Genomic DNA, 27,783 nt, shown 5'->3' with positions numbered 1-27,783 from the left:
CACAGCATGAGAAACTGTACTAAAGGGTTGCAGCTCTAGGAAGGTTGAGAAGATGTGAAGAAAGGTTACTTCCAAGGTAGCATGACAGTTCTGTCTGCTGAAATGACTGATGATAACAGGAGATCCTCACAGCTGCTTGGTTTACCTTGCAGTTTCTGTATTATATTTGATAGTAAATTTTTAGTAGGAAATTTAAGTGGAGAAAGCATTTTAAGTAAATGTAGAATTCCCTACAAGAGCCAAAAGCAAATATATAAAATTCTTAAACCCATGCATATCAAATGTTTTTCAAATACAAAGCAAAAGCTGTGATTTAAGAAAGTAAACATGGATTGAGAAATAGCACAGTGGCTAAGAGCTTGTTGCTCTTGTGGAGGACCCATGTGACTCCCAGCACCCGTGTCAGACTGTTCACAACCCACTGTAACTCCAGCTCTGAGGGGCTGCACAGCAGCTAGCTCCTCCAGGTTGTGTTCATGTGAGGCACTTGCACCAACCCACACATATTCACGAAGTTAACAATAATAGCTTTTAAAAGGAGGAACAAGTTCACGGTCATTTTAGGAAATGGAAGTACATTAAAGTAAGTATGGCTTCATATTTGAGAAGAAACCTAGTAAAAGGCCATCTTGGTTTTGCCTAGAAGTATTAGAAATATGTTTGAATCTTATTTTAAGTAATAGGGGTGCATTTATCTAGTCTTTATGCTAAATGTATGACAGCTATTTTTTCTTACCTGATAATCTAAGATATAAAGTCTCTGAATTTCTTCATTTCTGATCATTACTCTGAAGTCATATCTAACTTTGAGGATTAACTGCTACCAAAGACAGTAGACCAGAATAATTGTAATAGCCATAAGCTCAATCAATTTATAAGTGAGAAAAATTTCTACAATGACTTGTTTTCACATAATTTAAATGTTGCTTAGAGAAATAAATGTCCCTTCCTGTTTTCCCCAGGGGTTCTGAAGGCACGTTAAATGACTGCCGAGTAGTGTCTGTGGACGACATCTTCAAGATTGAGAAGCCTGGGGCCCACCCTCTCTCCTTTGCAGATGGAAAGTTTTTAAGTACGTGTTTTTCTGTTAGGCTTAGACTCAATGTGCTGTGTGATCACATTTAGTCTTATTGGCCAGTGAATACTTTTGGAGGAGTTATGAAATAGATTATACAAATTCACTTTCTAGGATAAGTGAATAGCTTATGTTGTAAGCTGTTTGTAAAATGGTCTTTCAAGTGCTTCTCCATGTGTATTCTTTAATATATATATATATATATTTAAAATTATATGTGTGTGCCAGTGTATAAGTTGATGCCAGAGGACTAATTAGGGAATCTCTTCTACCATGTGGATCTGGGGATTTGAACTCAGGTTATCAGGCTTAGTGATAAGTGCTTTTTGCCTGTTGAGCCTGGATTGGTGATTTCTCTCTGTTCTTATTTAGTCTTTAACATCAATATGTATATAATGTAATTTGTGGCAATAATATACACTATCCCTGTGTTTATTGCTATTACCCCCCCTACACACACACACACACACACACACACACACACACACACACTCACACTCACTCACACACACTCTGGTATACTCATGGGCCCATTTCATAAATTCTGATTTAGAAAATCTGGGGTGAAGAATGTTCTTTCTTACCTTTCTTTTTTGGTGTGTGTACGTGTGCCACAGTACCAGTATAAAAGTTTAAGTTGGTTCTCTCAATACCCATGTGGGTTATAGGTATTGAACTTAGGTTACCTGGCTTGGCAGCAGGGCCTTTACCTACTGAGCCATTTCTCTAGTCCCTAGGGTTTTTTTTTTTTTTTTTTTTTTTTTGGCACATGTTTATTTTTGAATTTTAAAAAGTTACATGCTGCTTCAGAGGATTTTTCTTTATGTAAATAGCTGGAGAGATGGTTCAGTGGTTATGGGCACTGTCTTTATGTGACTAATAGGTATGTAAAAAGTAACATTTCATAATTTTGTTCTTTATAGGAAAAAATGATCCTGAATGTGATTTGTGTGGTGGAGACCCAGATAAGACATGTCACATGTGTTCTTGTCATAAGTGTGGAGAGAAACGGGATCCCAGCATGCAGCTTCTGTGTGATGAATGCAATATGGCCTATCACATTTACTGCCTGAGCCCACCTTTGGATAAAGTCCCAGAAGAGGAGTATTGGTATCTTCACCAGGGTGTTGTCATCTTCTGTCTTGTCCTTCTGTAGATAATCAAAATGGAGCCTCAAAAAGTAGATTTTTCTGCCTTCCTTCCTTCCTTCCTTCCTCCCTCCCTCCCTCCCTCTCTTCCTTCCTTCCTTCCTTCCTTCCTTCCTTCCATCCATCCATCCATCCATCTTTCCTTTCATCCTTCCTTCCATCCATCCATCCATCTTTCCTTTCATCCTTCTTTCTTTCCATCCTTTCTTCCTTTTTTCTCTTTTTCTTCAGATAGTCTCTTACTATGTAGCCCTGGCTAGCATGGAACTTGCATGTACACTAGGCTGGCCTCAAACCAATAGAAATCTGCCTGCCTCTGCCTCCCAGGAGCTGGAATTACAGAACTCCTGGGCAAACATGGATTTCTAAAGACCTATGGTGCATTCAAGTATTTAAGGTGCCACAGCTAGTGGTCACTTGGCGCTGCTATCTTGCTTCATTTGCGGCACAACTCTGAGCTGGGTTGTAAGTTTACAGATTTGGATTTCTGGTCATGCTCCAGTATGAAGTCCTGCAGAAGTGCAGACTTGGTTACTAGGCTTTTGCTTTAGAGACCTTAAGGACCTGGAGTAACACCACTTAGTTGTTTTCCTGCCTGTCTATCATATTATTTTTCTCTCTTATTTCCCTAAATACTGTGTATTCTATCTAGATTCAGTGTCTTTCATGTCTTTTAAGTCACATTCTTGTCTCTGTTTTCAAATGATGGTTCTTGGAAGCATTATGCTTGCCTTCACTGTAATATTCATCCTCCAGTTTTCCATTTAGGTGTGTCTCGTCAGCCTTTATAATGGCGTTGTATTTCCTGTTATGTTCTTAGTAATTAAATGCTTAATGTACACCAGCAGTGTCTTATGGATATTGTATCTAATTTTTAGGAAGTTCTTAAGTAGAACAAGGCTCCAAGATTGAATATTCTTGACACAATCTAAATTACTTGTGCACTGATAGTTAAAAACAAAGCACTTATGAAAGATTAGGGGAAAGGTTTTTAGTCCCATTTATAATAAACTTTTAAAAAATCACATTAAGGAATCTTTTAAAGTATTTTTTAAAAATTGTGTGCATGCATGTAGGATTTCTTGGAGTTAGAGTTAAGGGCCTTCTGATGAGAGTGCTAGGAATCAAACTCTGGTCTTCTGACAGAACAACTGAGCTGTTTCTCCAGGGCCACTCACTGCTGCCACAGAAGGTTTTTAAGCAAAAACACTGATAACCCAAGTGGCTAGCTAGTCTCAGGTGAAGAACAGCTCTTTCCCATAGTCTGTAGGCTCATTGAAAACATGATGGCTGTGTTACTACAGAAACCACAGGCGTATAAGGAAGCAGGGAAGAGGCTGGTGACATGGTTAAAGTATTATGTCAAGGGTGACCTGAATTCAGTCCTTGGGACTCACACAGTAGGACAGAACCAACTCTCTTAAGTTGTCTTTTGATCTCCCTGTGTGCCATGCATGTACACAACCCGCGCAAGCGTGCGAGGGCACACACATCCCATTTTTTAAAATTAAGACAACAAAATGGAGAGGGGCTATGATTCCTTTCTGTTTCTTCCTAAACTGATTTGCATGATCACATAGCTAGTAACTATGTTTCCTCTGAAGTCTCCTATCCCTGTTTTTGGTGGAAGTATAGTGGAAAAAACTTGATTATATTTGGTGACTTTTCAGATAGATTTTTTTCAAGTTTAAAGAAAAAGTATTTTCATTTTTCCCCAGTAGTGCAGATACACCTCATAACTAGGAGTAATGTGTGGGTGTAGCTGTATTCTTTAATCTAAAACTTCTATGGAAGACATAATTATGAAGGAAGAGTTACAAATTTAAGGTGAATTCTAATTTGGCAGTGAATTATATTTTTGTTTGTATGTTCTTGACTTTTCCAGTTTTTGATGGAGAGTGACCCTATTTCATTCTCTAGACAAGGTTTTTCAAAAGTATTACAGGAGCTTTTGAGAGAGGACAAACAAGTCCAGAAAACGGAGGCAGATGTAGAGATGCTGTGTGTTTACTGTGGTGGACTAGACTTTGTGATGTTGAGACTTGAACCAAAGCCTTTGTTCATAGCTCTGCCAAAAAGCTGTACCATTTATGTACACACACTCACATCTTCCATATGTATTGCTTTTCATGTAGTATGTTGATGTAATACAGAGTAAGGATGAAGATTCGAGAAAACTTGAGGAAATTGTTTCTCTCCTTCTACCATGTGGGTCCCGGGGAATGATATCCGGTTAGCCATCTTGGTGGCAGGGACCCTTTACTTACTGCCATATCACTGGCCACTTAAATACATATCTGTATTTTTCCTTTTGAGAATTTTAATAACCATGTTAAATGGGAAGATGTATTCATTACAGTTTCACTGTTGGACCTAGAATTCTTTTTCCTTTAGTTTTTATTATAAGAATTTCAAATGGATATTTTATTAGAGTTGGTAATAAGATTAAGCATTATCCCTCCCACACACACTCTAGGTTTTTGAACTGAATTTCAGGGTGTATAATACAAAACTTAAAATACTTTAGAAGCAAAACAAGAATTTTTTTTACTATAGTTTTTATCGTGTGAATACTTTTGAACAAAAGTTTAAGATGTTAGTAGCAATTGGTACTCTGTAGTCTAGCCCAGTGTATCTTAATACTTGTCCTAATGTAGCCATTATTTTATTACTGGTCTTAGTTACCAAATACTCTTTGTTTTGTCTTTTTATTCCATTAAGGTATTGTCCTTCCTGTAAAACAGACTCTAGTGAGGTGGTAAAGGCTGGGGAGAGACTCAAGCTGAGTAAGAAGAAAGCGAAGATGCCCTCAGCCAGTACAGAGAGCCGGAGGGACTGGGGCAGGGTAAGAACGAGCCTTCCTTCCTCTCATTCTCCTGTTCACAGTTGGTAGTAAATAGTGTTTCACTGTTGGTAGTGTATGGAAGATTAAACAATGGAATTGTTAGTATCAGTGACAATTATGCAAATAAGTTTCATTCATCTGGCTGTTTTACTCACATTTTATGGGAATTTGATATCTTGAAAAGACCTTTTTTACACCATTGATTCTCAAACGGATTCTTTTGTGACTTACAGGGAATGGCTTGTGTTGGTCGTACAAAAGAATGTACTATTGTCCCATCAAATCATTATGGACCTATCCCTGGTATTCCTGTTGGATCAACTTGGAGATTCAGAGTTCAGGTTTGCTTTTAAATTAGCTTAGTTGGAAGGGCATAATCCATACAGTTAAAATTCAAGTGATGTTTACTTTTGTTTTTCATTATAAATGTGTCTCAACTAAGTAGCACATGCCATTCATTTGTTAGAATAAAAGGTCTTTGGAATGAGTATCTTTCCCCAGACATGGTCAGACAGAAGTACAGCCTCAGGGAGACATATTAGTTGCCTTTATTCTCTATTGCCATGTTGTTCCGTGCTACATACTATTATCGGTAAGTGTTCTCAGGAATTTTGTTGTTGTTGTTGTTGTTTTTCTTTTCAAGACACAGTTTCTCTGTGTGTAGCCCTGGTTGTCCTGAAGCTCACTTTGTAGAGTAGGCTGGTCTTGAACTCACAGAACCGAATGCCTCTGCCTCCCTAGTGCCATAATTAGAGGAATGAACCACCATCTAGCTTCGCAGGAACATTTTTAGAAAATTAATATTTGAAATAATTTTAAGTTATATGGTAGATTCTTTATTGTCATTAAAGGTTTGGGCTTCCTTTTAGACATTTTTTTTTTTTTTTTTTGAGACTCTTCTTGAGTGAATTCTAAGATACTGAGCTACTTAGTATCAGTTAATCCAGTACTAAAACTCTTTGCCTTTCTCCACCTCTTCCTGGCTCTTATGTTCTTTACACCCCTTCTCTAGCACTGTTGCCAGTCGTGGACTGAGTTATAGAGATGTCCAACTTCTGGGTGGGCATTTAACAGTAATTTATTCTCGGTACTTTGGCCATTAGTTATGTGCAGTGAAAAGCCAGCAGCAGCAGTAATCTGCAGGCATAAATACAGTTATTTAGGCAGTTTGATGAGTACATTGTATCTATGTAGCAAATTTTCTGATAGAATCTTTAACCTCTACAACCATAGGCTTTTGACCAGTTTTATAATATCAAGAATTATACTACTGGTCTTGCTAGCCGGCTTGCTCCAGGGATTCCCTGCCTGCCTTCTAAATCAGAAATTACAGGCAGGCCACTACCTACTCAGACACTTGCTTCTCCTCAGCCCAATGAAAGATTACCCATATAAGGACCGTTCTGCACCGTGCATGCTGCTCATGCCTGTGATCCCAGCACTTTGAGGCAAAGGGAAAAGAATGACCTCAAGTTTGGGTCAGCCTGATAGACACAGGGAGTATGATGCCAATCAGGTGCCAGAAATAAGCAAACAAAAAGATCATTCTGTTTATGGTAGGATGGATTTGAAAGGAACAGAGCAAGGCAGTGCAGAAGTGTCCATCAGTGTGCAGGTCTCAAAGCAAGATCGCTGGCTAGAACTGGGGGGGAAAAACCTCAACACTTTCAGGGTTTTATTTGAGAAAATTAAAATGAGAGGGTGAACTCTAGGTGATTGGGCTTTAACGTTTAATACGCATGGGAAAGTGTTTTGTAAGTCTCACTCCATTGCTACTCTTAATTCTACCTGTTTTTCAGTTCCATACATGCACAATGTGCTTCATTTGTTCCGTTTGCCTAGGTGAGCGAAGCAGGGGTTCACAGGCCTCATGTTGGTGGGATTCATGGTCGCAGCAATGATGGGGCTTACTCTCTTGTCCTGGCTGGAGGATTTGAAGATGAAGTTGTAAGTAATGATATGACTTTATCATTCTAAAAGTACTAAAGTTATGCCCAAAATACATCACATACTACTGTCTCTTTTTTAGCCCAGTTTTGTTGAAGTGATTGGTTCTATGTGTTAGAAGATTTAGTAGTGTCTGTTTTTTATATATGATGGCTCAGCTTACACAGTTGATAACTAGCATAAAAATATATTCTCTGGTGTTTGGTTTCACGGTAGCATTAGAAATGATATGGGTAAAGCTGCAGTCCACCGTTGTGTATAGTGCTTATATCAGGAAGTATGAGTTCTGGGTCATACAGCATTCCATGCGTGTTTTATAGGCACGGTAGAGTGTGTCGTGGGATAAATTAAAGCATATCCAGGCAGCCTTGGACTAATCATTAGCTGGGGAATCTGAGATGAAAATACTGGTTTGTGTGATTGGTTGATGGCAGGAGCTGGTACACCCGTCTATCTTTAGGTGTCGTTAAGTAGCTTGTGAGGGAGAAGAGAGACGAGAGGATGATGGATAGAGAATGTAGTTCTGTCCCATACTTAAACTCTAGTCTTTCTTCTTAGCCTTTGAGAGTGCTGGGGTTATACTGTACACCACTCTGCCTGCCTTACAAGAACACTTAGTGCACAAGTTTAGTTAGGCTGTAATCCAAGGAATGGGAACAAGCAACCTTCAAAGAAGTAACATTTTAGTAGAAAAAAATAACATTGCCTTAAGTTCATCCTGATTTCACATTATAAAAGAATACTGGGCCAGTGGGTGGAGGCGCTTACCACCAGACCTGGCATCCTGAATTTGATTTTCAGGACTCATTGGTAGAGGGAAACAGCTGACTCCGGCAAGGTGTCCTCTGACCTCTATACATGAGCTGTGGCATGTGTATACACTATCACCAAGTAAATTAATGAAAATATAATTAAAAAACCCAAATCGCTAACCAGCTAATTTATGTACTGATGTTTTTCTTACATTATTTGAATTTCGAATCAGTTGAGATTCACTTATACCTGTATAAATTTGTAGCTACCTCAAAAATGATTATGTTGTTGATTTTTATAACATCTTTGGGCACATTTATCAAAGTTAGGAGATGCCAAGTATTGCATTCAATTTTCAGTGTATTTTCCAGATTTTTTTTTAATAGGGGCAATGCTTATTCTTTTTAACCTGAGTGTACCATAGATAATGTCAAAATAACAAAATATGGAAAACTTACTATGCCATTAGAACTGTACAGTGAAGCTTTTAGGTAAATTTACTTTATATAATGTGTTTAATGACCATGTCAAATTTTGAATAGCTATCAGAAATTCTGTATTGTGTAAAAAAAAAAGCTAAGAATCCCACAGTGAAATGCTCATGAAAGTGATACTGTGCATAAAGAACCTGCACGTTAGTGTTGATACGTCAGTTACCATGGAACCGAATTATTCTGACCCTTTAGTCCTTGTAAAATGTTGTGGATGAGTTGGATACATGCACAGCATAAGAACTGTTTTAGACATTATAACTATAACTTTGAAGCAAAATCTTTAGATAAAACTTAAGGTATACTGCACACATGATTATGTTTTGCTTTATTTTGGCAAATTCTCTGAGAAGCATATTGATAACATCTTAACCTAATGTTCCAGCTCTAAAGTGAGAACTGGTGAAATTATACTAAGGTTGAAGTATCTTACTGAAAACAAATCTTTCCTTGTAGGACCGAGGTGATGAGTTCACATACACTGGAAGCGGTGGTAAAAATCTAGCTGGTAATAAGAGAATTGGCGCCCCATCGGCTGATCAGACACTGACAAACATGAACAGGTGCTGTTCGAAAGACCGTACGATCTGGAGTTTGCGTCAGACTTGACCCTAGCATTAGAACTTGATATTTAAACTCTAGGGAAGAATCTTCAAATAGGAGTTAGATGAAATTAAAATGTCATTGTTTATTTTCTATACTGTTATTTTTTAAGTGGCATAATTTCCCCTTTACTTGAAAACTGCAGTACATTTAAAGCCTGTTGCCACTTTTGAAGGAAAGAAACCTTATGATTTAAGTGGAATGGAAGAGGAGGTGGCGCAGTTAGTACACTCTAAGTCACAACTGAAGGGATCTTCCCTCAGCACGTTAGCTTCTACGTGACAAGTTTGCTTTAGAGGTGACTTACTGATGTGCAGTAATCTTGTGTGAATGGTAAGTGCAATAGCCATCTGTCTCCATGCACTTTTAAGATTGTATTAAAAATTAACTCTCAAATTATAAAAGTGCTCTTTTTGAACTTAATTCCCTCAGTATGTTACAAAAGACCAACCTTACATTGACTTTTAACAGAGACATTCTTATTACCATAGAATATAAAATTTATTTTATAAATGCATGATAATGTAAACAATTAAAACTCAAACCCCAGATAGCCAAGATCACTTTATAACTTGTCATAGTAAAGATTTTTGTGAAATATATATATACATATATATATTATATTAGGGTTTTTTTAATATTCTATAAAGAACATTTTGGCATTGAGTAAAAATGGTTATTTCCCCACTGAGTATAAAGCATTAAATTTTATCACTTGAATTTTTTATTACCATGTCAAATGAAAAATACACTGGTATTATTTCAATACTTTATTGCATACCAGGTTTGTAGAATCTTGTTTTCATATCTTGTATAGTATTTCTGACAATAGGATTGTTTTACTGAATTAGCAGAGGAGACAGGACAGATATCCTGGTGAAATCTCATTCCTGAGATAGAAGTAGAATCTCTTGCTGTCCTTTTCCTACAAAGAAGGCAGCTCTTTAAAAGGAATGACCTTAGGAGTTAGAAATAGCCTGACCAGTTTTTGTCAGTAAATATGCATCTTAAATTAGCAATGGCTTTGAAAGTTATCAAGTATGGAAATTATATATTTCTGTGATAATAAGACTCTTTACTGAAATTTCTTTCCTAACTATGCACACTTAGAATAGATACATTGTGTTCCATTTACATTTTTGCATAGTCCAATAAGTAATGTTTGTTACAACTCCTTAAAAAATAATTGGCAACAATAAAAATGTATGCGGTTAAAAGGAAAATGATGAAAATGAAGTAAACTGAAGGCAACTCAGATTTGACCTGTCTTGTAGACCTAACCATCCAGTTGGTTACTTTAGGCACAGAACTATGTATATACCTTGCAGTTTTACATCTTAAAAAGAAGTATATTATCTGATGATGCACATGAAAACCTAAACAAAAGACCTTTAGCTTGGTCACAAACACGGCTCCTCACCACATAGTGTATGGTGCAGTTCATTCTTGCATCTCTGCCAAGAAGTTTGATACCTTCTTGCTTCTGAGCAGAGCCCATTTCTTAGCAGCTCCTCCACTTCAGAAAGTGAAGTGGACATGGGGGTGTTTCAGCTGTCCTCTCTGGTGCTGGAGTGACAGACGTGTTAAAGAGCTGCTGCATTGCCTATTGTTGGTCTTGTTTCGTCCTTCAGACGAGAAGTCTGTAAACTTATGAAGTCAGAACTTGAGTTGACTGTCATTTAGTGATGGTGGTAATCATTATTAATGACCCCTGTGGATCTGCGAGCTTATCACTCAGTGATGTGAAGGGAGCGGTTATTCTTCTTTAAAAATATGGGCGATAAAAGATACAACAATAACCCTAGTTAGATGGCTATATTTTAATATTTAAATTTTTTATTTGCTATGTATGGATATTTTTCCTACACCTTTTTTCAACCATGTGTGTGTCTTGTACTTGAGGAAGCCAGATGAGGACATTGGATGGCTGTGAGACATGATGGCTGTATTTTATCCCACCCTCCTGGTGTTTTAAAATATCTCCCCTTTAAGTGAAAGAGATAACTTTAAAAAAAGATTTCATTTATTTATTTATATGAGTACACTGTAGCTGTCTTCAGACACACCAGAAGAGGACATCAGATCCCATGACAGATGGTTGTGAGCTACCTTGTGGTTGCTGGGAATTGAACTCCGGACCTCTGAAAGAGCAGATAGTGCTCTTAACTACTGAGCCATCTCCCCAGCCCAAAAGAGATAACTTCAACAAGCTAAGTTTTGTGCACAGCTGGAAAAGTTATATTCCATTTACTTTAAGAAGATGATTAAGAGATTCCTTGTCGTAGGTCAGTCACATTCTATAAAAGAGAAATACACCCGAAAAGATATTTTATATCATACCTGACGTTATAAAGTGGGCTGTTTATGTGCCTTTGTATGTGTGTGTCTCTTACTGGCCTGGATGAAATTCACAAAGTAGGCTAGGTTGCTCTTCCAGAGGTCCTGAGTTCAGTTCCCAGCAACCACATGGCAGCTCACAACCATCTGTCATGGAATCTGATGTCCTCTTCTGGTGTGTCTGAAGACATGTAACAGCACTGGAATTGTAAGCACACATTACTACACTAGTAATTTTTTAAAATGCCACATTTTTATAAATGTTTGAGAATTTTCTACATGCACACAGTGTTTGATCATACTCCCTCTCCACCCTTCCTATTAACTTCTCTCAGTTCCTGTATCTTCTCAGCCGTGTTGACTTCATCTACTTGAGCTCTCCCTGTGCTCACGCTCATGACCTGGGTTTTATATGGACGTTCTAGGAATCAAAACTTAGGTCTTCCTGCTCACAAGGCAGCTGCTTACCTACTGAGCCAACTCAGGTTTTTAACTCTCACATGTTAGCAATATTTTCTGTTACTGAGGTGAGGAAGTTAGTAGGTATCTTAAGTAATATCCCAACTTGGGTAGACTGCTATCTGTAGAACTAGATACTCCTCACAAGTTCTTAAAATATCTAAGTGTGCTCACTGTTTACCACTGCATGCTAGGGGGTTGCTTCAGCCAGTGTTTTCCTTCCGGCAAAGCCATCCTCCTTGACTGTATGTTAATCAGTAAACCATAGTGATCTCAGATTAATTTCCTTCTGCTTCTGATTTCCCTGGCATTTTGATTCACCTAAATTTATCATCTCGTGGAGGTCTTTAAAGAATATTCTCATGTCATACTTATTCTTAATATCCTTTAGACAGAATCCCTGCTGTCTGAAATGTAGAAAGCCTAGACAAGCCATTTGTACCTTGCTGACACAATTTTCCAGATTTCTTTCTACATTATTCCAGCCATTCACCTTACTTCATCAAAAATTAAGTATTAAAGCAATTAGTTGCCTTAGTTTCCAACGGCTCTCTCTTCTCAACAAACATTATTTTAAGCAAATCCCATGTATTTCTAGTTGTTTTCTATTATACATGGCAAAGATGTTATTATTTTGAGAAGAACCCTACAGGCTCTTTCAGAACCAATCTTTTGGCTTGTGGGTGACATCAGAAAACTGATATGTCTTCTCTGCTGGTGGGGGAAAACATAATCCTATTGTCTGGAATAATATGGAAAGAATCGTAAAACATTAATCTTCAGGTAAGGCATAATTTACCTTTTAATTGAGCTCAAGGCTCGATTATATATTTGGAGAAAGATTGCTTGGTATAAAGACTTTGTTTTGTCTTTTTTAGGGCATTGGCCCTAAACTGTGATGCTCCATTGGATGATAAAATTGGGGCAGAGTCTCGGAATTGGAGAGCTGGTAAGCCCGTCAGAGTGATACGCAGTTTTAAAGGGAGGAAGATCAGCAAATATGCTCCAGAAGAAGGCAACAGATATGATGGCATTTATAAGGTGCTCTATCTGATGACATCTCCTTGGTCATTCTGGGGCTTTTAAGACAAGGTTATCACCGGGAACTACTCTGTGTGGGCTAGAGAAAAGTTCTGCTAATTTGTTGGCATTTCTACTTTTTCTGTAAATGTAAAAAATAAATGAGCTAAACTTTTAATTTCAATATTTTGGGGGGAAAGGGGCTTTGAAATTCCTAAGGCAGAGTTATATGTAATTTGGATGCAGGTGGTTTCCCTTTTGCTTGTTTTGTTTAGCACTGATAGGGCTCTAACCCATGGCTTGTACTAGTCAGGCCAGCATTCCACCTTAATCCCAAGGTCTCTCTTAAAGTACATAGTCTATGTGATAAAACTATGTGACTAATTTGATCATTATATATCTTGGCTACTACATATCTTTTAAAAATGCTTTTAATGTTAATAATTACAATAGAGTTTTTCAAGACAGAATACATATAATATTAAAAATGGGATTTGTATCCTTGGATAAAAAATAAGCAAATCATCTACCACCAATTTTTTTATCTAATTTGCAAAATAAAATTTGTTTATTTGTTGCTATGTTAAATTTTTTAAAGATTTATTTACTTATTATATATTAAGTACACTGTAGCTGTCTTCAGGCGCACCAGAAGAGGGCATCAGATCTCATTACAGATGGTTGTGAGCCACCATGTGGTGCTGGGATTTGAACTCAGGACCTCTGTAAGAACAGTTGGTTCTCTTAACCACTGAGTCATCTCTCTAGCCCTGCTATGTTAAATTTATATATTCTTATATAAGAGCTATCTTAATAGGAATTAAGCTCATAACAATGTTAATAATATTCTTAATTAATTTACCTTTTTTTTACAGCAAATCAAATATTTTGGAGGTTGCATTTAATTATGGCAGATTTATTTATGTTTGGTTATTATGATATTAGGTAGTGAAATACTGGCCAGAGATTTCATCCAGCCATGGCTTCTTGGTTTGGCGTTACCTTTTAAGAAGAGATGATGTTGAGCCTGCTCCTTGGACCTCAGAAGGAATCGAACGATCAAGGAGACTGTGTCTGCGATTGCAGGTTAGATCCCTTTGGTCTGTACTGCTCATGTGTTATAGGAATGTACAACCCTCTCCATGCCTTATATACAGTAACTGGCCAGCAGACAGACAGTGATAAAGAGTATACAAGGATGCAGAAAGAAACCAGACAAAGGGTGGTTTCCTGTGTATCATGCTGCAAAAAGCTGGACTTGTCAGTGAAAAGCAAAATGTTTTTAATTCTGTGTGGAACTTGGAGGAATTTTGGTAGGTGGAGTGGTGGCTTCTAGAGTAGTGCTAATATGCTACTGTCCCCATCAGTTCTTCCAGAGACGCCGGTCAGCATTGTCCTTTAACTTGGCTATGTTCTGCATAGGGGGTCTGAATTGTGCTAGTGTCTGACCACTCATGCAGGGGAATGTGCACCTGTGCACCTCTGAGTGGTTTCCTTTTCTTTTTCTTTCTTTCTTTTTTTTTTTAAGATTATTTTATTTATATGAGTACATTGTAGCTGTTTCCAGATACATCAGAAGAGGTCATTGGTCCCCATTACAGATGGTTGTGAGCTGCCATGTGGTTCCTGGGATTTGAACTCAGGACCTCTGTAAGAGCTCTTAACTGCTGAGCCATTTCTCCAGCCCTGTTTTTCTTGTCTTCAAACCCCTAGAAATGGTTGTCTAAATGAGATTCATCATTTGGAAATGAGCAGAAGCATAAAAGTATATCTACTCTTACGGATTAATAGTAATGTGTTGAGGCCAGAAATGTGTGGAGCTTTCAACTTGAGCATCCCTCTGTAATAGCTATCAGTAATGGTTAAGAGGTAGAATGTATCCCCTTAAATCTAACTTTTAGGTGATGGAAAATTAAGTTCCATTTAGTTTTTTAAAAATCTTTTTCCATCCCATAATTTTGGGGAATGAGAAATTTGGCAGTTTTTTGTTTTGAGATTTGAGCTAACAAATTTCATCTTGTCTATTTGAATACCAGTTCCTGTGTTCTATATTTGACTATCATGCCTAGTTTCTCTTAAAATTTTTAAGCCACCAACAAAGCATATGAAGATTTTTTTTCTCTTAGATCTGAAACTGAAATAATCAAATTGTAAAGTGGGGCATTGTAACATTTGGGATTTAAGGCTTTAAGTAGAATTTGTAACAGTTACAGTTAAGGGTATAAGGCTTTAAGTAGAATTTAGATTTCAATTCTCTTTTGCCCTTTTTAATTCTGAAAATGTCTATTTGCTTTATGTAAATTAAGTGTGGAGAAAGCATAAATAGCCCTCCCTTCTCTTCTAAACTTTCCTCTGGAAATAGAACTGCTCACTCTGTGAAATTTAAGTCAGCACTATCTCTTTTCCCCCAACAGTATCCAGCAGGCTACCCCTCAGATAAGGAAGGGAAGAAGACCAAGGGGCAGTCAAAGAAGCAGTCTGGTGAAGGCACCAAGAGGCCAGCTTCAAATGGCAAGTAGCAACTGTGGGGCATCTATACTGATAATACATTTGATGAAGAGTATTAGAGAATAAATTGAGAAGTTCATAAGCAATTAGAGTAGAAGGATTTTGTTGGGCAGGGGGCAGTGTTTGTCTTTTTAATAAAGTCAGAGCCATATAAACAGCAACTATAGTATCTATCTTAGTTAGGGTTTTACTGCTGTGACCAAGGCAACTCTTAAAAGGACAACGTTTAATTGTGGCTGGCTTACAGGTTCAGAGGTTCAGTCCATTATCATCAAGGTGGGAACATGGCAGCATCCAGGCAGGCATGGTGCAGGAGGAGCTGGGAATTCTACATCTTCATCTGCAGACTACTAGGAAAATACTGGCTTCCAGGCAGCTAGGATGAGGGTCCAAGAGCCCACACCCACAGTGGCACACCTACTCCAACAAGGCCACACCTACTAATCTAACTTCCCTGAGTCAAGCATATTCAGAATGTCACAGTATCCTAGACTCAAGGGGAAGCAGCTTCATGTGGGCATCTTTCTTTTGAATATTACTGGCACCAGTGAACCTTTGTGCGGTTCCTAAGTACTGTGATGGTCCACTGATGTATTTTATAAATTAACCTAGATGAGTCTCCAAGTGACTCCAAAGTGTTGAAGACATCAGATTCGACAGAAGCAGTAGAGGCTTTCCAGCTCACGCCTCAGCAGCAACGGCTGATCAGAGAAGACAGTCAGAACCAGAAGCTGTGGGATGAAGTGCTCGCATCTCTTGTAGAAGGACCGGTATGTAATATTTTCTCAGATGATGCTATTCTGATCGTACAAATGGAAACAATGATTTTCACAAGTCCAAACTTTATTCTGTGCAGCTTTAAACCTATCTCCTTGACCTTTCAGAATAGGAGTCAATGATTTAAACAGCTACAAGTTTGTTTTAAACTTCTTAGATGTTGATTTTAATCCTAAACTAACTAACTTACACTTAAGCACTCATTTTAGGGAGAATTTCAATTGTAAAACTCAGTCACCTGAATCTAAAACTCAGCAGAAAGGTTTTGTTAGATTATAGTTAAGAGATGAGACAACCTGACTGTAAGTTTTAAATAGTCTGTATGATTTCCAAAACTTGTAACTTCTGCCTTGAAGTAAAATAAGCCAGTCTTCATCTATTTTAAATATTTGACATTGAGATTGGAGAGATTGCTCTGTAGTTTAGAGCCTCTAGTACTCGAGCAGAAGACCTAAGTTCGATTCCTAGCACCCAGTTTGGGCAGCCCACAACTACCTGTAATTCCATCTCTGAGGGACCCCCATCACATCTGCTCAGACACCCCACTTTATACACACATACAAATATACACGATTTTAGTTTTTAAAGTTGTTTTTCTCTCTTTAACTTGTTGATTTTGTAATCATTGAATGTTAAAGGAAAGCTGGGCCTCGTGGCACATACCTTTAGAGGAGAGGCCTCCCTGAGTTTGAGAACAGTCTGCTGTTGCAGTAACATTAAATGGGTGGCTTGTCTCTTTATCGGCCCCCACGGCTCTCACTCCGAGGATGCACAGACTCTGTCACTTGGTCCACAAGCCGCCCTCTCCTGGAGATTCCTTTCCAAGGCGGCTCACTCCGCTGCCCTGTTGTTTCTGTCCTGGGTGGATACGACTGCCTTGGCGTGCCTCTCTGCCCCACTGCCCAGCACAGACATTACTCCAAAGCCCAATTGCTTTTCATGGTAGGTTTATATATTAAATTCTCAATCTACAAACCCTCTACACAATAAGATTATATCCAGTGGACAAAGATACCAACTGCCCTTCTATATGAGATAAAGGACCTATAGAATCCCTTAAAATATTCATATCTTCCTATTGTCAGTTAAGTTCATCTGGGTTCAGATAACCCTTCTCCAGTTCCACCTTCATTTCTCCTCCCAATCAGTGCTCCTCTTTTGTTTTCTTACCTCTTCCCCACCTACCTCTCCACTGTCCAATCATGTATCACCCTAACATCAATCCACAGTCTGCTCTACAACCTCCTGAGTTCCAGGACAGCTGGGACTACATAGAGGGACCTGGTTTGATAAGGAAAGGAGTAGGATGGCGATGGTGGTGGAGGAAGAGAATGGTGCTGTTGGTGATTGTGCTTTTGTTGTTAATGTGTGAATTTCATGTTAAGTTTTACTCACCAAATGAAAAATCTTCAAATGAGAAGTTTTTGTTAGTTTATTTATTAGTTATTTACAGTGCTGAGCAAATGGTATACCACTGAACCATAACCTTCCTTGCTCTGTGTGTGTGTGTGTGTGTGTGTGTGTGTGTGTGTGCGCGCGCATGTTTGTTCCTGAGTACACAGCAACACCTCTGGCCTTCTGGGAGTTGGTTCTCTCTTTGAGTCTCTCAAGTTGTTAGTTCCTTCTCCACTGAGCCATCTCATTGCCCCCAACTCCCTCCAACCTCACTTCTTGAGGTAAAAAATATATGCTCATGGTAGCCCATTCCTGTCATCCCAGAGCTTAAGAGGCGAAGCTGCGAGTATGCAAACCTGAGATTAGTTTGAGCCCTGACCTGTGTCAGGAAAGACACTCCCCTCTCTTAAAGCACAACACCCAAAATAAAATAAGAGCAAACAAGATAAAGTAGTTATTAGCACTAGACTGAAAAGTGTTGGGAGACTTCGATGAAATATCCTTAGTTTCTTTCACTTAGTTTGTTTCCCTTAGTCACTACTTGATTTTCTTAATAGAGAACATCTTACGTGTGACTAAGACAGATTTTCTGTCATTTAGAATTCATTAGTATATTTTGAGCTGTTAATCTTTTCTTTACTCCTGTTGGGCACCACTATAGAATTTTCTGAAGAAATTGGAACAGTCTTTTATGTGTGTGTGCTGCCAAGAACTAGTTTACCAGCCTGTCACAACAGAATGCTTTCACAACGTCTGTAAGGTAAGTTCAGATCCACATTCCCTTGCTAGGTCTTATAGAACAGTGGGTGCCCTCTTTCTTAAGCATACAATCAACCATTTTTCCCCCTGAATGTTATGTATAGGCACTTTTCTTGTTAGAAAACTTTTTATAAGATAACCAGAGTGTGAAATTGCATAGTAGTAGTTCTCATACATACAGTTGCGGTTTTCTGCTGCCCTTGGGAGGGAAGGAGGACTGAGGTGAATAAGCCACAGCATCATTGCTGTTCTCTCTGTGGTAGCGAGCATGTGTTTTACACGCTGTCCTGCAACCTGAAAGACTTACATGCACTTAATATTACTGAGTCAGGATGCTCAAGTAAATTGAGTGTTGTGTGGCTGCAGTGAAGAGGAAAATGGAGCTTTAGCTGAACCAGAGGAAGAAGCTTCCTGTACCAAGTGTGGGTGTGTGTACTCATCTAACTTTACACCTTGGTCTCCTCTGAAGTGGGTACATCTTCTATGTACGTTAAGTGATCATTCCTGACCATTTAAATTTAGTATACGTGAACATACTTCAGTCATTTACCTAAAGGCTCACAGTATTTGTTAGTAAAGCTGTACTTGTAGACAGTTTAGTACAGAATCAGGCCCTCATGACTGTTCACCCTAGACCTTTCTCTTGTAAACAGTAGTGTCTAATTTTTATTAAGAACATAACTTGTTGAGTAATCTTTCCATATAATTGAAGTTGTTTTTCTCCTTCTTTCCTGTTTTCTCCTGCCTCCCTTTCTCTGCCCCCTCCCCTTGTATGTTTTTTGTTTGTTTTTACCTTAGGATTGCTTACAGCGTTCCTTTAAGGCCCAGGTTTTCTCCTGCCCTGCTTGCCGGCATGATCTGGGGCAGAATTACGTCATGATTCTAAATGAGACCCTCCAAACTGTACTTGACCTTTTCTTCCCTGGCTACAGCAAAGGCCGGTGATCTGCGTGCTTCTGTGTTGTTCCTGCTGGAGTTTTGGACAATAACAAGTCTAAAACTGAGTGGGGAGGGGTAAAGGAATGCTGGGCCATGTCTGTCGGTGGGAAGCAGCAGCATCTTTCCCACAGCCATCCTCCTGCGTGTGTAGTAAGAGGCCCGTTCTCAACTGTCTTTTAGATAGCAAAGGGTAGTTCTTCAGTAACAACTCACTTTCATGAATGAAGAGTTAGGGCCTCCACTGTAGTTGATTTTACCCAATTTATGATTTATTTTGCAACTACCTCAGGAGAGAAAAGATTTATGGGGACTTTAAAAATCATTGACCTATTAGTTAAATGAAATTTTAGCTACACACTGCCTCCCAAGTATTAGTTGTGCCTGTTCCTTGTGCTTTGCTTTTCCAGGAAAGAAGGCAGATGAGATTGCTGGGATGAGTGCAGCTTCTGTAATATGCATACTACATTTTTAATGTCTATTTCCACCACAGTGCGTGTTTTGCAAGAACAGGTCCATTTTTAACTCATTTGTAATCTACATTGTGATTTTTTTTTCTGATGCTTTATGCAAATTGACTACTAATGACTAAAGAGAACAATATGGATGCATTGTTGCTGCGTCAGTGTAGTGTGGTGTGGTCTTGCAGTGACAGAGGTATCTGAAATGCTCCTGAAAAGCCGCTGTCCTCATCTGGCACGCAGTAATTCTAGTGATCTCCATCTGCAGGTTCGGAGGGCTGTGCTGGCTTTTGAGATTTAAATTGCTTCACATTGTGATCCTACATTTTATATTCACTATATTCCTTAAGAGTATACCTTAATAAATATTTTATGATCAGAAAATGATGTATTCAGCTTTACTTATTTACATTCTTCTGACTTCTGTGGGTTTTTGTAAATTTTGGTTTTCATTGTGTCTTATTGAAACATTTTTATTCTGATTTCCATTCTGACACAGTAAGGACACATTTCACCTTTGGCTTAATTATAAATAAGGATATTATTCAAAAAGACACGACATTCTTGCACACTGTATGCATGCTCTGTGCATGCATGCAGAAACCCAGAGACCAGAAAAGACCATCAGAGGCCCTGGAACTAAAGGAGCAGGTGGTCATGTGCCACCGTCGTGAGGGCTGGGGACAGACGGCAAGTGCTCCAGCCTGCTGAGCCTCCATCCTGCTAGGTGCGGCCTTTATCTCAGTTGAGAGTATTTCAGAAAGTGGGCCAAATACACACATGAGCACACATGTGTTGAAGGAAATGCTGGAGGCACAACACTGAACAAAATTCAGCCTCTGAAGACCTAGTGTTCCAGAAAGTGTGAGGAAAAGGAGAGAAAAGGAAGTCTTACCCAGAAAAGGGCATTGATACAATCAGTGACAGAATGTAGCTTCTGGCCAGGTATGGGATCAGTGTCCCCTTCTAGGTATAAAGTCTTCTTGACAACAGTTTGTTGTCATCCTTGTGTTGCTCTACAGGGCACTGGACCAGATAATGGACCAGGGATGTTTCCAAGACATATGGGTTTCATTATGAGCCAGAGTCCTTGTATCCCATCTTTTCTGGAAGGGCCTGGAGCCCAGGGCATGAGGACAGAGATCCTAGTGCATAGGACACACAGGCAGGCACTGGCCTTTCTCAAAGTCCTAGTCTAAAACTGTTCAAAGGCACATCTACACAGCTTTGTACTTAATGCAACTCCATTGTTCAGCTAAGGATGGCTCCAGGACTATACTTCAGGATGTGTGTTTGGCCAGAATAAGCAAAACTGTTTTTAGTAGCACATTCTACACAAAGCAAGGGGCTATCTTCAAGGCTGATTGGTTTTGCATATCACTTAAAAAGCTGTTTCCCACAGACATTGCAAGTTCCCATGCAGGCTGACTCAGGACCATGGTCCTTTACTCACATGATGTTCTAATTGAACACAGCATAGGAAGCCCTTAGTCTGCTGGGAATCCTGTGATCACTGAGATAGCGTCGTTTTCAGGACACTTAGTCTGAGGCAGAAAAACAGAAAACTGAATAATTAACTAAACTTGGTTTTTAAAATGAAGGAACAAACATTGGGGAAGTCAAAAAGAAGATGTTGCCCATTTCTCAGGGATGCAAGGAAGATTGTTATGAGGTGCTGAAATCTAGAGAGCAAACAGTGTTGAGGACACGGAGTGAGGGGCAGTACTCCAGGTGGAAAATCCCCACAGGCCAAAACCCAGAGGTGGGAGGGGACCAACAAGGTAAGCACATGGGAGGGGCTGAAGTCCAGGACATGCACTTACATCAGATCTGCAGGCCGGGAGTCCAGGACATGCACTTACATCAGATCTCCAGCTGGAGAAAGGACCTTAGCAACCAGCTGCAAGCACTTTAAGGAAGCAGGACACTGCACTCAGATGCTGGCCTACATTTCCTGCTCTTCAGGCTTGCTGTTGCCATGGCAGCCTGGTCTCCTGTTTGGCTGTTAGGCTCTGGAGCTGGATTCAAATTCTTACCAAACCTGTGACCTCCGAAATCTCCACATATTTTGTGACAGGCACATAGTACCTGAGAAGTGGTCGATAGGAAACAAAAGCCAGGGACCCCATTACTTTGGTACTGTTATTAGGCCGAAACAAGTTGTTCTCTATGCATTTTATGTGACTGTATGGGCAGTGGTGGAGACTCTCACAAGAGCACACAGACCCGTTCGGGTAGCATGAAGCTTAGTGATTGCGTAATTGTTGGGATGACCCAACGCTTAGGAACTGTCAGGCAGTAAGATGGCAAGTGATTGCTACTTCAGAGGTGGGCTAGCTGCCCACCACAAACTCATCCTTTCCCTGTTACACTAAAAAAAAAAATACCTCTTGGGCAGCAGCATGCCCAAATAGAACCCTCCATATACATTTATAGCTAGGAGTGAGGGTCTTGCTAAAAAGCAAGCAGAAGTTATTAGGTGGAACTGTTTGGAAAGGGATTCAAGAGAAGATGGAATCTGCCTTTTGCTTTTATTCCCCCCTTTTCTTGACTAGCTGGCACAGAAGATGCTTGGACAAAGAGTGACCATTTTGAGGTAACAGGTGCACTACAAAAGATATAAGAGGGTATGATGAATTGCCTGGCCCTGGAAACCTGACTGACAAGGGAATGAAGAAAGGACAAATGCTGGGATCGGGTGGGCCATGCTTCTGATAAAGTGGGACCAACTGTCAATACCTGGAATTTCAGCAACTTTGTTATTTATGTTCAGTGTGAGGAGTTAGGTTATCTCAGTAGGAGATCTCTGTGTGTAGGTAACAATTTCAGGTTGCAGTCATGCAGACAAAGGAAATTGGAATTGCTAGGTTCTGCACCACACTACCAACATCTCAACATCTGCACAAGGACCAGCAACTCTGCCAGTTTCCTGAGTTTCACATGGGTAAGGCTTTGCCTGTTCCCATGAGTCTGAGGCACCGGTCCTTGTCAATATCATGTTTACTTGGAACCTCAACCCATCCTTTCCATGCTCTTTCAAGGCTTCTGCCTCTCCCCACAAAGGACCATCAGCCCTTGGTTTGTTAAGAAACTGCTATTTGAACTTTGATAAATTGAGATTATGTTATATATGGCCCATGGTTAAGAGGTCCAGAGTGGCCTTTTTGGTAAATAGGCTATACAGACTGTCCTTAGCCAGTCAAAAGCAAGGGTGACAATCAGTGTAAACTTAGCTGTCAGACTGAGTGTTCCCGCTACCCCTCAGCTCCCTGAGTCTTGTATGTTATGGGTGTAAAATCATATGGGAACACATTATTCAAACTCAGTTTTATTAGGACACTAATAAAAGCAGATAAAAAATCCACATAGTGAAAGGAAGACACTCAAATGCTGTGACAGATCAGGCACATTAGTGAGGAAGAATTCTTCAGTGTATACAAAATGTAAACATTTGCCCTGGGGTTCCCCAGAGGGCACAGTCCACAAGGACTTATTTGGAACAAAAAGAATGTCTATTGAATTCCCAGCATAGGCTCGGACCTCTGCAAATTCTTGAATTAAAAAGTTAAAATTGCTAGCGCACCCCAAATTTTCTACTCTGCAAACTAAATGGCTCCCAATTAAGGCAACAGGAACAGCAACTGCCCTGCCATCCAGAAGGCAGCCGCCACTCACGGTGCTAATTGTGTTTATACAGCATATAAAACGTGTATGAGCCACGTGAAGAAATATCCTTGCTTGTCAAATGCTCCACCAAGAGACATCAAGTCAGTCCTTTGAATTTAAGAGGAAGGACTAGGAAGAGGCCCTTTTCTGTTCAGAAAAGGGAGACTCGTAGACCTCCATGGGTGGGCAGGTACAGACTAGGTGCTGGTCTCCATAGATGTCATCGATCCGAGCAATGCTTGGCCAGAATTTGTTCTCTGGTTTCACAAAGGGCTGAAAAGAAAAAGATGGGTGTTTCAGGATGTTCTGAGTCCTTTGGGAGAAACTGAGATGTAGTGGTGTTTGGATGTTCCCACAGCCCAAGGCACCAGTAGCCCAACACATGCCAAAACCCACACTTGACAATTTCAACTTTGGAATCTTGTCTGTATGCCTCTGGGATTAGACAAGGCTTCCTCAATATAAGAATAAAATGGAAAGGCTAGAAGCTGGAGAGAACCTCCACCCCCTGCACGCACGCACGCGCGCGCACACACACACACACACACACCTGCCACAAATGGGAAACCTCAGGGGCTATATAACACCGTGGTTGGCAGAGCTCAGAGGACTTACCAGTGGAAATGCTGCTACCTCTCTAGAATACGGCCGATCCCAGTGGGAGGACGTGACACAGGTCAGGGAGTGTGGAGACATCTGGACAGAGAAATGGCAGCAGCCGGTCCAGTCAAAACAGCGTGCTGCATTCTCCCACATCTCATCCCAATGTCTAACTCTGCATATGTCTACACTGCGCACACAGTAACACCACAGGGAAGTTGTAGCATCATACTATGAGGGAAATTGTCCCTTTGCTGCAGTATTTTAAGCAAGGTTCTCGCCTTCTAGCATCTCCAAACACATACTGCACCTACCTCGGTGTCTCATAGCCACAAAGATGCAACTGTAGTTCACAGAGTAGTCTCAAGCCACCTCCTAGCTAATGTTTACTTTGAACCAGAAAGGTAGGATTCTAAAGTATGTATTTTGGAAAAGACAGGGGACATGCTGAATTTTCTCTACATGGGCCATAAGCACCGCTAAACTCCCAGGCTGAATCAAATACTCATTAAGTTGGTCTGATTGCTATGCCAACACAAGAATTGAGTGTATAGAGAGAGAGCTCATGAAGTAAGTAAACAAATGCTATTGCACAGAATGGTAAGAACTCACCAACTAGGGAGCCTCCTCTCTCCACTCCCTCCACAATCATTTGGGTACAGGTGGCATCTACAGCCCCTACAACCAATGTCCACCCAAGCAGCCAGCACTGCCATTCAAGAAGATAGAAACCTCTATGTTTCTCATAATTGTCTCATTCTGGGCAAGAATCTAATCATCACAGAGGGCTCAGGGAGGGTCGGCACACTCCCTAGATACCATTTTGAATTTTGTGGGATGTTTCATACCTTCAGGGGGTTGACCCTCGGGTCGATGCGGCCCTCCTCGATGTCAGCAATTTCTTGCCGGATGCTGATCATGGCATCACAGAATCTGTCCAGCTCTGCCTTGTCTTCTGACTCAGTGGGCTCAATCATGAGAGTCCCTGCCACAGGCCAGGACATGGTAGGGGCATGAAATCCTGCAAAGGGAGACCAGAGAAATCTGTATAATTCAAATATAATTAATAACTTGGCTTTTACAATCACTGTAAGGTATATATGTGTATTAGCAGGAATGCATGACAAAATTAGAGGGGAATTTCTGTTTCACTTCATGTTTTAGAATCTTTCTAGACTGAAGTTGACATGTAGCTTCAGACTATATGCTTAGCATCCCTGAGGCCTTAGATTCAAGCCATGGTGCCTCACAAGAAAGCAACAACCAAACAGAATGATGAAACAACCACCACCAAACAAACACAACACAACAATGAAACAACCACCACCAAACACAACACAACAATGAAACAACCACCACCAAACAAACACAACACAACAACAAAAGACCCAAAATGTTTATGATAGTGTGTTGTAATGATGAGAAACAGACGATCAAAATTTAGAAAAATCAAGCAAATCTCACTGTCCTCATCTGCCCCGCGAAGGACCCAGGTCTGGGCCACCATGTGTGAAATCTTTGCCTTCTCCTGAGCACAGTATAAACACCCCCAAAGTAAGCTTCTGTTTGTAAGATGAATTAAGAAACAAAAACATGAAAGATTTTTCTGGACAAAAGCAAACACAACTTCCCCTCTGTTGCCGCAGAGACCAGAGGTTGCTACGGTCTGGCAGACCTCATCATTCCCTGCTGCCCACCTCCATGCCGTAAGTGACTAGTTTTCCAACGTTATTTTAATAAAAGTTTACAAGTCCGTGGGTAATCTGAAAGCACTGTAGAAAGGTACCCACACACCCCCTATAGACTCTTCAATAACGCCACCCATGTTACTTTTTATTTTGTTTTTGTGATTTTAACATATGTGTGTATATTCGTGTTTGTGTATTGGGAGCCTTTGGGGAGTTAGCTCTCATTCCACCGTGTGGGTCCTAGGGATAGAACTCAGGTCACCAAGCTTGGCAGCACTTGCCATTGAGCCATGTTGCCAGCCCCAGGCTATTTTCTATGTAGTTCAAAGAACACGGCAACTATCAGAACACTTTATTTTATAAACAGTTTAGAATGCCCATCAGTAACAAGAATTCAGTATTCAAGTATTTTGTAATAAACCTTAGAGTGATATACACAGGTTTTAGCTACACCATTTAATGGGCTTTAACAAAAGCATACACCTGTGTCACTTACCCAGCAAGGAGTTATTCTGGTCTTTAAACAAACTGATTTTCATTATTCATTAAGGTCTGTCCTCAATTGTTCCTTGTGTGAGCAAATTTTATTCATATTCTGCTTTGATGGCCCCCACACCTAGAACCACCCACACTTGGAATCATCCAGGTGCTCTTCTAGGAACTGATTCCTGGATCTTGACCCTATCTCAGGAAGGGAGGCACCCAGATACGGTTGGTTGTAAGCTAACACATGGGTTCTGCATGCTGGGAATGAAACCCAGGTCCTCTGCATAAACAGTCTTACACATCTTAATAGGAGGCCCACACATGACTTCCTGTGAACTATTGTGCAGAATTACACACAATAAATGAAGAATGCAAGAAAAACTGGTTATTAGTGAATTAAGAACCAGCTCCTCACTGTCCCTTCTTGGGGTCCCTGTCAGCTGACATCAACGTCCCTCCCTCCCTTCCTTCTGGCTCACCTGCTGACCAGAGGCTGAGTAATGACCACTTGTGACCAGGGCGTGCCATTCTTGGATATATTGTCTAGTCATGCACCAAAGTGCACGTGCCTATAGTAAATGGTCCATAGCCTATAGGATGGACTGTGTGAATGTCAAAAGTCACTTACCGTAATCCTGGAGCCTCTTGGCAACATCCACGGCCTCAATATTGGCAGACTTTTTGAAGGGTCGTGTGTCCAGAATAAACTCATGAGCCACATACCCTGTTCAACACAGTATCAGTTGAAGGTGAGTATTGGATTGGATGGTTGTTTCACTCCTATGAACAGTAAAGGTTTCAACTCTTTCCATCCGTCCATGGGGACCAAGGGGCTAAGCAAACCCATGTGGTTGGAGCTGGCAGTAAAGACTTGTTTACTCTAGCACACATGTCTGATCTTGGTTTACCACACACCTGTGAACCTGGCAGTGGATGAAGGCAGGTGTGGGGGGCAGAGGGGGACAGTTACTAGAACAATCAGCAGGAGATCTCTGAAATTTTTATCCTGAAGAACTAAAATCTACTTGAAACAGTTAAATGCAATCCTGATCTTCTTAGACAAGTTATTTCTAGAGGTAAAAATTCACTCTGGTGAGTTCAGCACCTTACCTTTCAAGGTTAAATGACTTCCTCCTGGGCATCAGTGAGTATGTGTCAATAAATATATACTCACAGTACACAGGCAGAATTTAATGTGATGCTTCAAAGGTTTTTGATATCAGGCTGCAGACCAAGAATTAGAAATAAGCACTGCCAGCCAGAATTAGTGGTACAGAGGCAGGATAGAAAGGGGAAGAAAGAGGGGGGTGAGGGGACACTGTCAGACACCATAGATTCATTGGGACTGAAATGTATGGGGTCAGCCCACTTCCATCTAGTTCCTAAACAGACTGCCTTCCTAAATCCTTCAGAACCTACCAAGACCCAACCATCAAGAATAAACTAGTGGTGGGGCTAGACAGGTGGTGGTGGCTAAGCAGTTAAGAGTATTTCCTGCTCTCCCGGAGGACCTGCGTTTGGTGCACAGCACTCATGCCCACATACAGCCACCAAGGATCGGTCACCCTCTTCTGGCCTCTGAGGGTACTGAATTCATGTGCAAAAGCCATGCCCAGATATTCACATATATTAATAATTAAAAAAATAATATGAATAAAATCTTTAAACCACTGAAAGCAAGAAAGCTTTAATAACCAATCAACATTCCTGGGAACTTCCCAAATTCTCTGGCCCGCCTGTTGATGTTTCCTTAGTTGGTTTTACCAGCCTAGGAAGATGAGCCAGTAAGTAGGTGAGAATATTTACTCTATGAAATATGAATACTCTAG

At 40.2% G+C, this 27,783-nt stretch overlaps 2 protein-coding genes across 4 annotated transcripts in view; one reads left to right on the top strand and one right to left on the bottom strand.

Moving 5' to 3' along the window:
- UHRF2 (ubiquitin like with PHD and ring finger domains 2) overlaps positions 1-19,832 on the top strand; it is a 64,318-nt gene extending 44,486 nt beyond the window's left edge. For all 3 annotated transcript variants that reach the window (XM_080913233.1, XM_080913232.1, XM_080913234.1), the window contains 12 exons: positions 963-1,072; positions 1,999-2,185; positions 4,945-5,068; positions 5,302-5,409; positions 6,911-7,015; positions 8,716-8,822; positions 12,537-12,699; positions 13,624-13,764; positions 15,093-15,189; positions 15,799-15,956; positions 18,020-18,118; positions 18,916-19,832. In XM_080913233.1, coding sequence (XP_080769359.1) covers positions 963-1,072; positions 1,999-2,185; positions 4,945-5,068; positions 5,302-5,409; positions 6,911-7,015; positions 8,716-8,822; positions 12,537-12,699; positions 13,624-13,764; positions 15,093-15,189; positions 15,799-15,956; positions 18,020-18,118; positions 18,916-19,062 — 1,546 coding nt within the window. In that variant the 3' untranslated portion in view covers positions 19,063-19,832. The remainder of the gene's footprint in view (positions 1-962; positions 1,073-1,998; positions 2,186-4,944; positions 5,069-5,301; positions 5,410-6,910; positions 7,016-8,715; positions 8,823-12,536; positions 12,700-13,623; positions 13,765-15,092; positions 15,190-15,798; positions 15,957-18,019; positions 18,119-18,915) is intronic.
- Positions 19,833-23,309: 3,477 nt separating this feature from the next.
- Positions 23,310-27,783, bottom strand: part of GLDC (glycine decarboxylase) — a gene marked incomplete at both ends in the record, with an annotated part of 61,543 nt that continues 57,069 nt past the window's right edge. Inside the window, 4 exons of the mRNA XM_080912900.1 lie at positions 23,310-23,453; positions 23,796-23,876; positions 24,629-24,801; positions 26,583-26,678. Coding sequence (XP_080769026.1) covers positions 23,310-23,453; positions 23,796-23,876; positions 24,629-24,801; positions 26,583-26,678 — 494 coding nt within the window. The remainder of the gene's footprint in view (positions 23,454-23,795; positions 23,877-24,628; positions 24,802-26,582; positions 26,679-27,783) is intronic.

Source organism: Micromys minutus (genome assembly GCF_963924665.1).
Source record: "Micromys minutus genome assembly, chromosome: 2".
Classification (NCBI taxonomy): domain Eukaryota; kingdom Metazoa; phylum Chordata; class Mammalia; order Rodentia; family Muridae; genus Micromys; species Micromys minutus.
This window is presented reverse-complemented; position numbering and strand designations above follow the sequence as displayed.